This window comes from Stegodyphus dumicola, chromosome 10, assembly GCF_044657685.1.
Source record: "Stegodyphus dumicola isolate Sdum_Otavi_A_Nest chromosome 10, ASM4465768v1".
Taxonomy (NCBI): Eukaryota; Metazoa; Arthropoda; class Arachnida; order Araneae; family Eresidae; genus Stegodyphus; species Stegodyphus dumicola.
Genome location: NC_140777.1, coordinates 56,810,180 through 56,825,410, shown reverse-complemented (window position 1 = coordinate 56,825,410; position 15,231 = coordinate 56,810,180). Strand labels below are relative to the sequence as shown.

The window sequence follows — 15,231 nt, the reverse complement described above, 5'->3', positions numbered from 1 at the left end:
CGAGAACGTACATACATTCATGCAGATTTTTCATTATTTAATTTCTTTAAATATAATGCAGGGTTCTGATATATGGTGGCAACAATCTGAGAAAGGAAGCGCCGTGTTATAGTGGGCGGCGCAAAATGCCGAAACGAAATTAACAGGGGCAAATTGCCCCTTTGGGCTAAGAAAAGGAAACGACTGACCGAGGGCATCTACAATCTGCGATGAAGATAATTTCGAGCAATTTCTCCTCAAGATACAAGATTTATCAGAATCGAAACGCCATCAAATGGCAAGGTGTAATGAGAAATAAAAGAAGTTTATATTATTTGCATACAAACATATCTATTTTTTTTATGCGTCAAAGAAAAATTTAATAAATAAGAGAAAGGGACTATGTCGCTTATTTATTCTTAGGTTTTGCTCCACTTGAAAGATTTTCTTTGAAAAGTTGAAGAAAGTTTCATAATTTCTTTCAGTTTAAATGAAAAAAAGTTATTTTATGATTAGTCAAACATTTTAGAACTATTTCATATAAATGTCAGATTGAAAAATTAATATTTAGTTGTCTACATATTTGAATTGCAAAGTGCAAGCAACAAAAGCGTCTCGAAAGTACCAAACTTTAAATTTTAGAGAGAAAATAAGTATAAGTTTGAATTTTTTCATCTGCGATACTGTTATTATTGTATATGTATATTTTGAAAATCCTTTTATCCTCTGTATTACGATTGGTTTGTGCTATTTTGCTCACCTTTCATTTGTTTTATCATTTCACTAAATTTTTATAGCATTTTTTAAAATTTATTAATAATTTTCTCATTTTTATTTAATTTTTGCGATGTTTTGATTTACTATTTAATTCATTAACGCTTTCGTCCTTTTACATTTTGCTTAGTTTTAAATATTCACTTTTTATTGTTTTATTAATTATCGTATTCATTTAATTTTACTCCTGAGAGATTAGCTGCAGTATTTCTAATTTCAGAAATTAACTTTTGTCTGTAATATTAGAACAAGTTTAAAGCTTTTCACATAAAAGTGGTCAAGAAAAGATCTTCAAGAGAGAAGAGAAACACATCAAAATTACGCAAAACAATAAACCTTTGCTTGGAGCAGATTTTCATAAAAACTCTACCGATTTCGAGGCCGAACAGACGTCAGGAGCAGAGTCTGTTCCTAGGGCCTTATTAACACAAAAAGTTACAAAACAACTATTAAAACGAACAACGAGATTGCCAACATCAGTACATGGGCAGGCTATGCTAAATATCACGCGAGGTTTTTAGCTGGAGAGGGTATCAAAACTTGATTGATATCCATCATTGAGATACTGAAGTATAATTCTTTTTATATAACTAACTGGCTAACAAATATTTTAGTTATTACCCCAAAATGCTATTAGTTTCGAAACGTGATTTTGCGTTGTTTCACTTTAATGGGTTGTTTCAATTTTCGAATCTCCTGCCATTCAGAAAACGTAAGATATTATTCTTTCATATTCAGTCTGCTTAATATTAATTAATAAACTAAACTATTTAAAAGCAATAGATGCAGCTCTTAAGACTATTATTTTTTAAATTTTTAACCGTATTGATTTAAATAAAAACGCATTTAATTCACGATAGATTTAATTAAAAACATTCAATCTTTTTATAGAATCACACTGCATATTTTTCACTGTATAAATATAGATACAGAAGATAACATTTGCATATTAGTCTAAAGGGACATTCATGTAATATCTTTTAAAATGTTTAGTTATTCTACCTGGGCTATCTCTATCGATAATCTCTCCTGGTAAACCACATTAACCTTTGAAACAGCCCTTTTAGGCGATTCTTTAAAATCTGAAACATTTCAGATTTCCCTCCTTTCTTTTTTGGGGGGAGGGAGTTGTTATCTTTTAAAGTTTTTAGTTATTACATTTATTATATATTAGTATAATTGACTTAAATATTAGTATAATTATTTTGCGTGTTGCACTGATGCAAAATTCAAACGATAGGTGTCAAATGTAAATTGAACCAATAAACACATACACGTGTCCACACACGCAAAAGAAACACATAAATTTTGTCTAACATTATTGAGCTTGTACTTCCTGCAGCACTTGATAAGGATTAAACTTCTTAATGGTTTTCGTTAGGCTATGTAGTAAAACGTATCTGATCCTTCTACAATTGAAAACAGAAATTCTTAAGACATCGGATTTTAAGGATCTACGACGAAGCGCGTTTCAGAGTTCAATAAAGTTGAAGTGAAAAACCCATCAAAATTTACTGCTGCAGAGTTTCAATTTTACGACTCGCTTTTATACAGATCCTTTCAATGAGCTTTCTGCCTTTTTGTATGATTTATGCCCTCTGACAAGCGTCTCGACGGTGCCAGAGTCTTAAGCTTGAAGGGGAAGATTTCTTTTGAATTTCTGGGCACAGTTTCAGATATCCTTCGCATACACAAATCTAAGATATAGTTGTGAAATTCTATAATTATTGAACAAAAGAAAATACGATATGGCCAGCACATAAACTTATTATTTTAAACAGCAACGGGCTTTAAAAAATATCATTTCCAGTTAATAATAGTTTGTAATGAATATCTAATCTGTTTTTCCAATAAGCAGGAAGGTCAGTAATACGAAATTTTAAATTATATTTTATTAAATATAGTTGACCGTGTGTCAAAACTGGTTTTTCTAAATTTAAAACTAACATAATCAAATGCTTTTCCTTTTCTTTTTCATTTTTTTTTTTTTTTAAGCTCAAAGGGCGTTAGCTGAGAAGGGCTATTAATTTCGTTTTGGTATTTTGATTTGGTTCACTATAAAAAGTCTGAATCACTTTTCAAATTGTTGCCATCAAATACTATAGCCTTGCATTATATTTAAAGAAAGTAAATATCGAAGAATCGGCATGAATATATGCATGTTTCTCCAACTGTGAAAAAACAACGGCGGGGTTTCTTTACATTTCTGACTGATTATTTGGTAGCAGAGTCTAACGGTATTTTGCGTCAAATGTCTTTGAATGTCTGTATCACTTTTCAAATCCCATTTTGAATCCTCCGTGAAAGAAACGCCCCCTTTGAGCGTAATATAAAATCTGAAAGCTTTCATATATCTACTTAAAAAAAATTAAGCCTGTGTGTGTGATTATGGCAAAGCCTCGAGGGCTATCTGTCTAAGAGGAGGGATGCCTTCGTGGAGGACTTTCTAAGGGAAACTGGCTCGTATACACGTTACACATGGGGAAAACCACGAAAACGCCCATGCAGCCAGCCCGTTCGCGGGATTCGAACCTCGGACCGAACTACCAGTGTTCAGCGACTTTACCGCTCGGCCGCTGGTGGGCCCTAAAAAAAAAAAAAAAAAAAAAAAAAAAAAAAAAAAAAAAAAAAAATTAAGAATGTGTTTTATTAGGCAGTATATAAGTAGCAATATGTTATGCTGATTGCTTCAAAATTGTTATGGGCTTCAAGTACCATTTCCGGATGTCTATTATGAACAGTTATGAGCTTCAAATAAAGTAGCTGCTACTGCTCGTTTTGAAATCGTTGAGTGTGTTAATAAAAAATTCGCTAAAGTTTAAAGCAATATGAAATAGATAATAAAACAAGTTCGAAATTCAAAATTCGGGCTTTCAGGAGACCATATTTGGGTGGAGGACTACTTTTTTCAAAATTTTATGGCTCTGAGTATAGTTGTTTTTTCACAGTGCGAGAAACATACATACATTCATGCGGATTCTTCATTATTTAATTTCTTTAAATATAAGACAGGGCGATAATATTTGATGGCAACAATCTGAAAAGTGATCGATTCAAAATGGCGTTTCGAGATTAATAGTTCTTCTATGCTAACGCCCTGTTGGGCTTTTTAGGACAGTTATTTCTGCTAAAAACAAAAGAGATATCTTTATTTGATTACTGTAGAGTAACACTCTGAAAAATGACTAAAAATCCATTTATCTATATATGATTCAACATTCTCGTTCGAGATGAAAAGAACATTGAAAAAAAAAAAAAGTTGATGAGAAAGCTCTCTGTTCCAAACGGCCGCTGGTGTTCATTTCGTAGACTTACTGTCCCTTTAATGACTCGGGAATTTTTTTTTTTTTTTGGAAGAACAATTCCTGTTACAAATTGTAAATAATATTTATATACAATTTCTGTTCGTAACTATTTTATGCAATATAGGACGATGATACAAGAAATAACAGTAATTCAGTAACAATAATTAGTAATTATTGTTACTGAATTACTGTTATTTCAGTAACAATAATAACTAAATTGAGTGTAATTCAGTAACAATATAGTAATATTTCGTGTGAATGTCGAATCTATAAACCAGTTGCAAGCGTACTTAGATTATTCGAAGGTAAAGCATCCTCAAAATATATAGAGCTTTTCCATAAAAAGTATAAAAAATTTTGTGAAAAGCAATGTTCATGTGCAAAATACAGAATTTGTGCATAGTACCTTTAAAACAAATGTTGACTGGGTGATGCCTTTCCTCATTGGTAATAAAACTAATGCCGTTATCATTGTTGCATTCTTTTTAAATTAAAAGGAAAGGAGTACTATTAGATTAAGTGGAATTTTGATTAAGTTCTTTTTTTCAGCCTGGTCATCTTTCAATTTTCAATGATTTTTACTTCCTTACACGAAGTGTTGTAATCGTGAAAATTTTCCGGTATCATTTTTCAACGGAAATGTCCATTTTGATCGTTCCTGAACCCAGTTTGACATTTGTTTTTACATCCGTACGTACAGGCAGAGTATGCCAAAAGGGATTGTAAAATAGAGTTTTTTGTGACGTATAAGATATAGTTGTGTACATATGTGCGTATGTATCTCGCGTTAACTCAAAAAAACTATTAGCTCTAGAACGTTTATATTTTGTACATGGGACTGCTATAAAAACTATTTGTGCACCTCCCTTTTTTATTTCAATCCCGGCAGTACCAAAAGTATACGTATACATCCTGCCCCTCCCCCTTATCCGACTTAAGACCTTAACCAGCTTTTATTTTCGCAAACGTTGGTGGTAGATATATGCTTCCAATTACAGAAGTGTTTTAAATAACGAAAATATCATGTTTTTGGCAATGTCAAATTAAAAAAAAAATTATTTTACACAAATAACGGAATTTAAATTTCAATGCGGCCTCCCGGTTCCTATACTTACATTTGGTAAAGTTTTATGTTCATTATGAAAAAATAAAATTATAAGAAATTTGGCTCCCGCACAACAAAAATTGACCGGGATATTACATTTCAAAATTTGCAATTTTTGATGTCATTTTCAACTTGCTTTGAGTGATCGGTTAATTAAGTTAGAATAATTCGAGGAAATAGGTTTAAATGAAGTGCAGAAAAAATATATTGTATAATTCAACAGGCCGTACAAGGAAGTCATGTGGTGTCCACATCAGATTTTTTAAACCATAGAAACGTCTATAGCAGAGATAACCCAATTTCATGTAAGTAATAGCCACATGTTAAGATTCAGGAAAGTTTGAGAATTGAAACCAGATTTCCATAAAACTACAAATCCATATTTACTTCATTTTAAAAATGGAAAAACAGGTTTCAAATGGAAAGAAAAGTTTTAAGCAATCAATTAAATGATAGTTTGCTTTCAGCAAGTCATGATGCATCGAAGACGACGGGAAGATTTTTGATATCTTTGTTTTCTCTAATTACAACTTGATGTGGTTCAGTTTTTAAATGCTACTCGGATTCGTTAGCAATAACGGTTTATAAATGTTGACCTATCACAGCTTTGTAATGCTCAAGAACTTCGAATTCTTTTTCAATTTTCTCAGATAGTTTTTTGTTGCTGCCTTTAAATTACCCCGTAATTTCTTCTCATGCTCGTTCCAGAACAAGCAAGCCACATATCTGTTGTTTTCAAATTTTACGGATTATCAACATTTTCTAAAGATAAGATCGTGATCTAAGTTGTCTGTCATCAGATTTATTAGAAATTCACAGTTGCCAAGTGCCATAAATTTCTCATAATTTTGGACATCGAATCAATTTCTAAATTATTTCTAACTTTTATCAAATTCTGTATGATAGTAAATGTTTTTGATGCATTATCTGTGTTGCCCACAGACCTCTCCAATTTAGTTCCTACCGCTTCTATGGGTTCAGAAATTTGACAAACTCTTTTGTCCAGCATCTGGAAGCACCTGACCATCTATATGTAAAGCATGCACAAGCAAATCTAACTAGATAGAGCAGGATGTTTGAAAGAAGCAATACAATGTTTTTATTTATTTTTATATTTTTGAATAACAGTCTTGAATTTCTTACTGATAAGAAATGAAATAAAGTAATTACATTTGGAAATTAATCAATTTGAGTTTACTAATAACTTTGTAAAACAATGAAATAAATTAATTACTTTTTCATGTGTATTTTTTATTTGCATAAGAGCTGCCCCACTCGCCTGCGTCACGCTATAGCGCCCCCCCCCTCAATCTATAGCTTAGGCTTCCCTTCTGTCATCACTACATTACGCTTTACGGTCATTTACAATTCATGCGGATTGATAAATTGACATTTCTTAGAGGTATCAGCATTTTAGTTCCAGAAACAATCCTAATTTATTTCATCAACTTAAAGCAACTCAACTGATTGAGTAATTTAAACGCAGTTGCACCTATTATCTTTATATTTTATTAATAATATCTTTGACTAATATAATTCATAATACAGTACAAAGTCCGTAATTCGAACGTCCATTATCCGGAATGATCTATAATTCGGACCTCAAAGCCACAAACTTACGCATGCGCGTAAAGCGTTTACCATTGCGCTTCCGATAGTGAAGAAAGTGGCAGAGAGGTTATTAAAAACGAAAAAAATTTCGATTGACAAGTTTGTCGGTATTCTCGACAAGCAATTACAGGACTTGAACAGTGGAACTTTGTAACTGAACAAGAAATTATGTCTGTTTATAGAATTAAAAGGAAAGTATTAGCAACGAAGCAACTTAAACAACTTACATTGATAGAAATGTTTAATAAAGTAAACAAATAAATATTAAGCTTTTTTTTTTTTTTTTTTTTTTGTAAATTTTGATACCCTTTAGATTATAATTGCTCTTTATTTCATAAATTACGGTTTCATATTTTTAATTGTATTATTTCTGCATGCCGTCTTACCAGATTTAAGTTGATGATCTATAATCCGGAAAAGTCGATAATCCGGATTCGCCGAAGTCCCGACGAGTCCGGATTACGGACTTTATACTGTACTCGGAATTTATGTAATGTATAATTTATCTAATTTATAATTTTTATAAATATGTGCAAAGTTTTTGCAATTAATAAAAGAATTTTCTGACATCATAGATTATAATGATTTGATGTAAAATAATCATTTTCATCAAGTTAAAGGCATTTTCAAGCCTTATTATTATCATTAATATTATTATTTAAGGCGTTTTCTAAGGAGCTTGAGCAAATCTGCTCCTTCTCATTACTTTTAAATTTAAATAACATGGAGATGCCATACAGATGGATACAAAACTCAAATTTATACAGAAAAATTTGGAAGAGCTTCTGTGCAAGAACAGTTTCTGCAATATTATTCACGAGTTTTAAACTATTAGCTTTGTACTCGATGTAAATTATTAATATAAACACGCCATTAAGTTCACAACAGTTTTAGACCGTTACTGGTGACATACGGGAGGAATAAAGGCTATTAATAAAATCAATCAGTCTATAAATAAATGTTTCAGCAAGATTAACCACTAAGCAATATAAATACGTACTTAAGGTATCAAAGAAAAGGGTGCACTATAGAAAGATGCTTAGGTATCCAAAAAAGGGGGTACCAAAAAGTTTCCCATTGCCGGTTTTAGGTTTTACCATAGAATGTATAGTGTGCTAAACCAAAACCGACAGAGAGAAGAAATGAAGGAAAAGCTGGAGTAAACATATGTGGGAGCACCAAAATCTTTCAAGTGCTTAGGACCTTAAAAAATCTTAACCAGCTGGTTTCAGCTGAGGAAAACCAATTCATTTTCTGATAAGACTTATATTCGTCCCATCTTTTACCTACTCTTTCAATTTTCATCTTTAAATGACACCTCCAAGGAGAAAAGATTATAAATTTGTGGATTCATAATCTTTTTAATGATAATAAATTCATTTCTGAATGATTAATCATGACGACTAATATGCAGTTTTCTCATGGAGCCCGCTATCAGTAATGAAAACTTCCGGCTTGGAGGCGTTGAAAACTCATGAATCCTAGTAGAAGTTTATGCTTGTAATGAGTGAGTAGCAGTCTGATGCGTTCTTGCAACTAAAAGAATTCTTTGACGTTATCAAGAGCACTGTCGACTCAAATTCCTACCGAAACGGAAACTCTAAAAGCAAAATCTAAGATTTAGCTAAAGTTCTACAGTACGAAAATATACTTCATAGTTTTTTACCACCATTTTAATCCAAAAGCTCTACTCGGTATTGTTATGTTAGAGCATAATAAGCTTTTTTAGTTGGGACCTCATTCTTCAGAGGTTTGAGAATAATTTTCTTAGGATTATTAACGGGGCACTTTACTACATCAAAAATACTGCCCTGCACGAAGATATGAAACTGCCTACTATTCTTAAACTTATGAATGATGAAAATTAAAAATTTTCCAATAAAGCACTTTCAAGTTACGTGCTCAGCTTTGCAGGTAATTTGGACTAGTATTCCCTTCCTTTCGTAAAAGACTTATACAAGCCCTTATGCGACTCACATTCTCTTCAACTTCGTTCCAAGATAAGAGATAAGTCCCCTTTCTCATCTGTATCTTATTGATAATGTGTTAGATTGCTATTATGCTAAACTTTAGTGCAGCTTTTCTATCCAAGTTCCTATATTTCATTAAACGCAAGTTCATGCGTAAATATTCTCATCAAGTTTCTTCGCATTTGTATTTAATAATCTTTGTTCAATTAAAAACATAATCTCTACATGTACTTATATTCTACAACGTGCTATGAAACTTTCATTCTCAGTTCGAAACACTGCATTTTCGAACAACTTGTAGTATCTGCTGTAGGTACACGTAATTTAGCTAGCTCAATTTCAATAAAAATAAGGTGCTACTTGAACTTCAAAGGGAATTATCACTAGAATTCCTCACTTTACGTAAACAGGCATAGAAGCAAAGCATTTTAAATTTATTCTACATCCCCCCTTGTGAGGGATTAAATTAAAATATAACAAACATGAAGTTACCAGTCAACCTGGACATGGTTTAAACACAAAGCTTTCTTTCACAATGGTTAAAAATTCAACAGTTTAATTCACAATGGTTATAAATTCAACAGTTTAAATCGAACTTGACTACAGACTACAAACTTTGCCAAAGCGGAATGTAACCTCAGTCTACAATATTCTCATCAAGACCAGCACTGGTGTCACTAAAAGACGTTGCTTTAATCGGTAAGGCAGCAGTAAAAAACAGGCTAAAATTCTGGCACACCTATTCATAATTTTTTTTATCTTTCCTTAAAACTACTTGTTATTCAAATCTAAACTCTAGAATGAGAGAGCCTCATGGCACAAAGAGGCAGAAAGGAACAATTAAATTACATTTTGCTAGTAAAATTTAAGCATAAATGCCACACTTTCCTGTAGGTATTTTATATTGGCATAGACAAAGCGCCTCAATGGCAACAAGGCAATCTAGCGAATAATCTTAGTGTCCAAATGTTATTACGATTAGTTTTTAATTAGATATTAAATTAATAATTATTCTAGAAAACATTTCATAAGATTTGACATACACAATCGGAGATCATCAATGATGGCTAAAAATGTATTTCGCGCCAACAGATCAGCTTCACAACTAAATATTTTTCATCAACTCAAAACCATAAATGGCATTAGAATTCAATCATTCACGTAACTTTCCTGACGATTGCGTATTAAACATAAACAAGCAACCCAGCCCTTCCAAAACTTAAGACTCATCTCGAATTTTCTGATAATATTTGCTACCAGAAATATCACTTTCCGGCGAAGATTACTGGGTTAATTTCGCCAATACAGCAAAACCACAAACTCATCAGAAATATGGGGAGATGGAAAAAGAAAAAAATGAATAAAAAGAGGGATGCTTTCTTTCTTCACCCCACCTCTTTTCCGGCTTTTCCGCTCTCCAACATAATTGGATCCCGAGAGCATGCGGGGAGGAGGAGAAAATGGCTTGGTTGTGCTTTTATTTTACTTCTTTAAACAGCCGTCATTACAGCCATCCTCCCTGTATAATGTCAAGAGAGAGGTTGCAAGGTTTTTCTCTTTCGTCATTTCATTAACTGCTTGGACCTGATGGCCAGAACTCGCTGAAATGCAGAAATAAGAAAGGAAGAAATATTTCCGGTTCTTTGCGATTTGTATCAGCAATGATGGTGACTCAGTGTTGCTGTCAGAATAGCCAATGTCTTCTTGTTTAAAAAAGAAATCTTTTGACGGTCACTTTGAGATGTAGTTATAGGGAGCAGATATACAGTTTGGAAAGAAAGTATTCGCTCACCAGTATTTTATCATTATTATTATAAAAAGAGGGTTTAGGTCCTGATGATTACAGTATCAATCCTACTAATTAAAGTTCTAATAAAACAGCTGATCATGATCGGGGTGACGTAACTATGGAACACTTCTTCGCTGAGAGAAAAGTACGTCAGAGTTTAATTTCTGTTATTGCTTAGAAAACAAATAAAAAGGTGGAAGGGCATTATGAAATTTTGCAGTTTAAAGTAGAGTTTCCAAAGCGCAGTTTCAAGTACAGTAGTACCTCGGTATACGTCATTAATACTTTCTAGGTTCTTGGAAGTATGCCACCCTATATCAAACCAACTTGTCTAGTAAGAAGTAGAGCGGAAATAATTAATCCGATCTTATAAAAAAGATTACATTATTATTATAAGACTGTTTCATAATAAAATACAGATGCAGTGGGTGAAATATATGCTATAAATAATTGAAATAATGTACATAAATGTTTTTCTGTTATCCAGAACAAAAGCAATTTCACGTCATGCTATTAATGTCTCTGACTTCATCCCCTTCGCAACGTTAGCTGATTTAATAGCATCTTTGTTTTGCACAGCCGTAGAGACTGTCTTTCTCATTATACCGTATGCGGTAACCAAGTCTGGGATACGCATGCCGTGTTCATACTTTTCCACAATCTATTTTTTTGCCTCCGTGGTGATCCTAACCATTTTCTTCTTTCCTTAATACCTCACTTAGTTTTCCTATTATTAATAAATTTACAGAACTTTTAAGAGAAAAAAAACCCAAATCCCTTTATAATTTTTAATTATCCCACAGGTTGTTAACTGAAAAGTAGCAAGAGGCATACAGACATTCATGAGCAGCCGTAGTATTGTCTCGAAAGAGATCGAGAAATGTTGTGCGCGCAGTCATGAGTTATCGAAGTCGAGTGGTATTCCAAACAAACGTCTCATCCCAAACAGAAATTTGCAAAACTTCCCGCGTCCAAGCAGAACGTATACCAATAGGTTGTATTTTAAAGTAGACGTATATCATGGTACTATTAGTATATTATAATACTACCTTCATTTTCCCTTACAATTGTTGTAAATATTACTTGTTATGAGAGAAATTTTTCAAAATACAAATTTATTGGAAAGAACTTAAAATGAGTAGCTTATTATTTAAGAATTCTTACTGTACTGTCAGGAAAGCAACTGGAATAATGAAGCAAACTTCTAGAAAGTCGTCTAGAATGTTGGAATTTAAACTTTTATTCAAAAAATAAGCATGGAGCTTTTATTTATTTTCCTATAAGCTGCTTTGACATTTTATATGCATTGTAACGGGCGACAAAACTCTGGCTTTGCCTCTGGGTTTATGTCTTACAGAAATTATATATTCATGGCAGAGTTTTGAAAGTTAATTAGCTGTTCATGCTTTAAGGGGTAAGACCCGAGCCTCCATTTAGGCCATTTTACAGCCAAGAATCTACCTTAGGAGAGTACGATAGTTCTCTATGTAGTGAATGTTAGGTGAATGAAACAAGAAACACAAAAAATCAAATGTGGCTAGCTGGATTTTCAGCCCCTTGCTGGGCTTATAACCACGTACACTACGAGAGTATGCATAGAGAAATACTTAAATGGCGACTGAAAAGAGGCACGATACGCAACCGACAAAATCTAAGCAATGATGAATTATTTCGCCGACTACATTTTCAGTTCGAGCACCACTATAAATATTATCAAGTCTTTTCAGAAACAAGAAAAATCAATTATGTCTTCTCCGGTATTCGAACCGCAGATTTTTCATTCACTAACTAGATGTCCTAAACTCCTACACCACGACAGCCTGCACGGGGAAATCAGATATGTTTTGCAATCAGATTTATAGTTGTATATTCGATTGCTAGTAGGCATGATACGTATTAAAAGATGTGCACACAAATATGCAAATAATTATTCAAATTGCGAATGGTAGTACAGTTTAGCAATTTAGATGAACTTTTAAGAAAAGCTGCAGTAAATAAAACTGAAAACAATAAACTTGTGAATGACTATAATAGAGGATTATTTAAAGGCTATTATTTTTAAAGATGTTGAAAACAAAATTTTACGATTAAATTTAATGAACACGTTAAGAATTTGTAATATTCTTTCCTAAGCAAACATTGCTTTTTTTATTTCATTTTAATATTTATTTTTCATTTTTTAAGACTTAACTAACGTCAGAATAAACCCAACGATTATGCATGTTAAAGTAAATATAAAAATTAAAAATTCACAGTACCTTAGACTGTACCAGAGTACCAGCAATGGCTGCAGCCGGAGATTTAAATACATAATCATAGAACTCCGGAATTCGTTTCCAATTGCAATAATCATCGAAATAATATCCATCTCCTGCTGTTCCTTTCAGAAATTCGCTGTAAGAACTAGGATCCATTAAGTTTTTCTTAATCCCTTTACGGATAATATCAATCCACTTTTCTTCGAATACTCCTCTAAGACACACGGCACCATTTTTATCGAATTCCTCGATCAAATCTTGATCGATTTTCATATCGTTTTCTAAAATTTATGGCTAAAAAGGCTAGCAAAATTAAGGAGATTTGCAACAGTCAATTGTCGTTAACAACTACGAAATGGAAAACGTGATTTGATTTCTACGATACTGATTATCTGAATTAAAATTTGATAAACATTGAATAACTGATCTGTGCTTACGAGAATGTGATAACGGAGGAATTCTGTTCGCATGACAAAATAAAAAAAGCGAGATTTATCTCTTGACCTAACTTGAATAACAAGAAACAAATAAAATAGAATTTCGAGTATATGGACTAACATGAATAATAGCCATCCGGATAATTAAGAAATTTAGATAATTTTTTTTTTCCGTGTATACATATTTAAAATGGCTCACATTTGTTTTAGGACACTTGCGTTTTTGAAATTTATTTGCATAGATCTTGTACTAAGCATTGAAGCATAGGCTTTAAAAGCTTTCCTAATGTATTATTTCTTCTTTGTTTTAAGGTTTGTTTATTGCAAAATAAATATCATCAAAATATTATTTGGAACAAAATAATATGTTCCGAAAGTGTTAATATATAATACACCATAATAATTCAGACACTTGAAAGTTTTATTTATTTTGGTTATATATTATTTCTTGTCATATATTTACATAAACATGCATCACAAAATTATCGTCATTTTTGGAAATTATTACTTATTTAGCAAAATTTAGTAACAGTTCTATTTAGTTCAGTTCTGAAGTTAGTATAGCAAGATGCTACAAATTATCACGTTACGATTTTAAAGATGATGAACGTATTCAAAGTAATTCAAAATATTCTTTAAATCCTTGATGCAAGGGGTTCAAAACTTTGATGTATTAAAACGATAGAAAATGTATAGAACTGTTCAAAATGCACCAAAGTCTGGATAATATTCTAAGTTAGCCAGAAGGAATCGAAGATTTGTCCTATGAAAAGTGAAAATGTAATTAAATAATAATTAAAAAAATTAGTGCTGTAAAAATAGCAGCGGATTTAGAAGAACGACATGCAATCAATGTTAATCCTGAAACTGTTAAAAGAATCAATCATTAGAGCACGTGAATACAGGGAGTGATCACTAAGGCGAAAATTTTTCGTCAATCTTTCCCCCTTAAAGAAACATGCCTGCGAGATACGTATCTACGTACGTACAGACGAAAAAAATTCTATTTTTAATCCATTTCACAATCCGTTTTTTTTTTGGGGGGGGAACTCCTTTATTCTGCCTATATGTATAGACATCATACTAAAGACAGTCCAAATGGATTCAGGAAAAGTCAAAATGAATATTTCAGATGAAATATGATACCCAAAATCGTGATTCGATTACGATATTTCCTTTACTTCGTACAAGGAAATAAAAAATAGACATCTGTTTCTTGTTTAAATTTATTTGCAGTAATAATTTTTCGTCGGGTTATAATAATACACTGCTTCCTTAAGTACTTTCAAGGAAAATTTATTGAAATTGCGATATCGGATTAAATTTGTGATTTAACGGGAGGAAGTGCATACTGATCTTTGCACATCTATTCTAGGGATGTTTTGCAAACGTGACAAGAATACTGGAACTGGGTGTTAACATTAACACCACGTAAAAAAAGAACAAGAGGGAAAGTTCTCAAGAGATGTTTCAAGAGCAATAAGTCAGCTATTTTTTTCCTCTCTGATGTTATTTCTAGTGAGAAGTACTTTTTTTTTTTTTTTTTTCTGCTTTGGATTAGAAACGCGAGAAAAGGATGCTATTAGATAACATTTAGAACAGTGGCGTAGTTATAGCTTTTGCGGCCCGAGGCAGTATCCGATTTTCCCGCTTGGGGGGGGGAACTTGAATTTGCAACTCTTTTGGATATACAAACAAATTACTAAAAATATATCAAAATGGCATATGGAGAAAAAAATTGAAATTGCATTTTTTGAAGAAAAATTTTAATTAAAAAAATTTAAATTATATTAATATTAGCCCAAAAGGGACTACTAGTATCGAAATAGGATTTTGCATTGGTTTGCTATAAAAGGCGTATCAGTTTTCAAATGGTTGCCGCAAAATATTACCACTTTATATTATTTAAAAATAAATAAATAATGAGGAATCTTCTCGCATGTATGTTTTTTCCTCGTACCGTGAAAAAACGATAGTACCATGAGCCATCAAATTTTGAATAA

At 32.2% G+C, this 15,231-nt stretch overlaps 1 protein-coding gene across 1 annotated transcript in view; it reads right to left on the bottom strand.

Annotated features, from left to right (window-relative positions):
- LOC118193528 (uncharacterized) overlaps window positions 1-13,169 on the bottom strand; it is a 146,520-nt gene extending 133,351 nt beyond the window's left edge. The window contains exon 1 of the mRNA XM_085824948.1: window positions 12,792-13,169. Within this exon, the coding sequence (XP_085681074.1) occupies window positions 12,792-13,064 (273 nt within the window). The 5' untranslated portion in view covers window positions 13,065-13,169. The remainder of the gene's footprint in view (window positions 1-12,791) is intronic.
- Window positions 13,170-15,231: the final 2,062 nt, after the last annotated feature.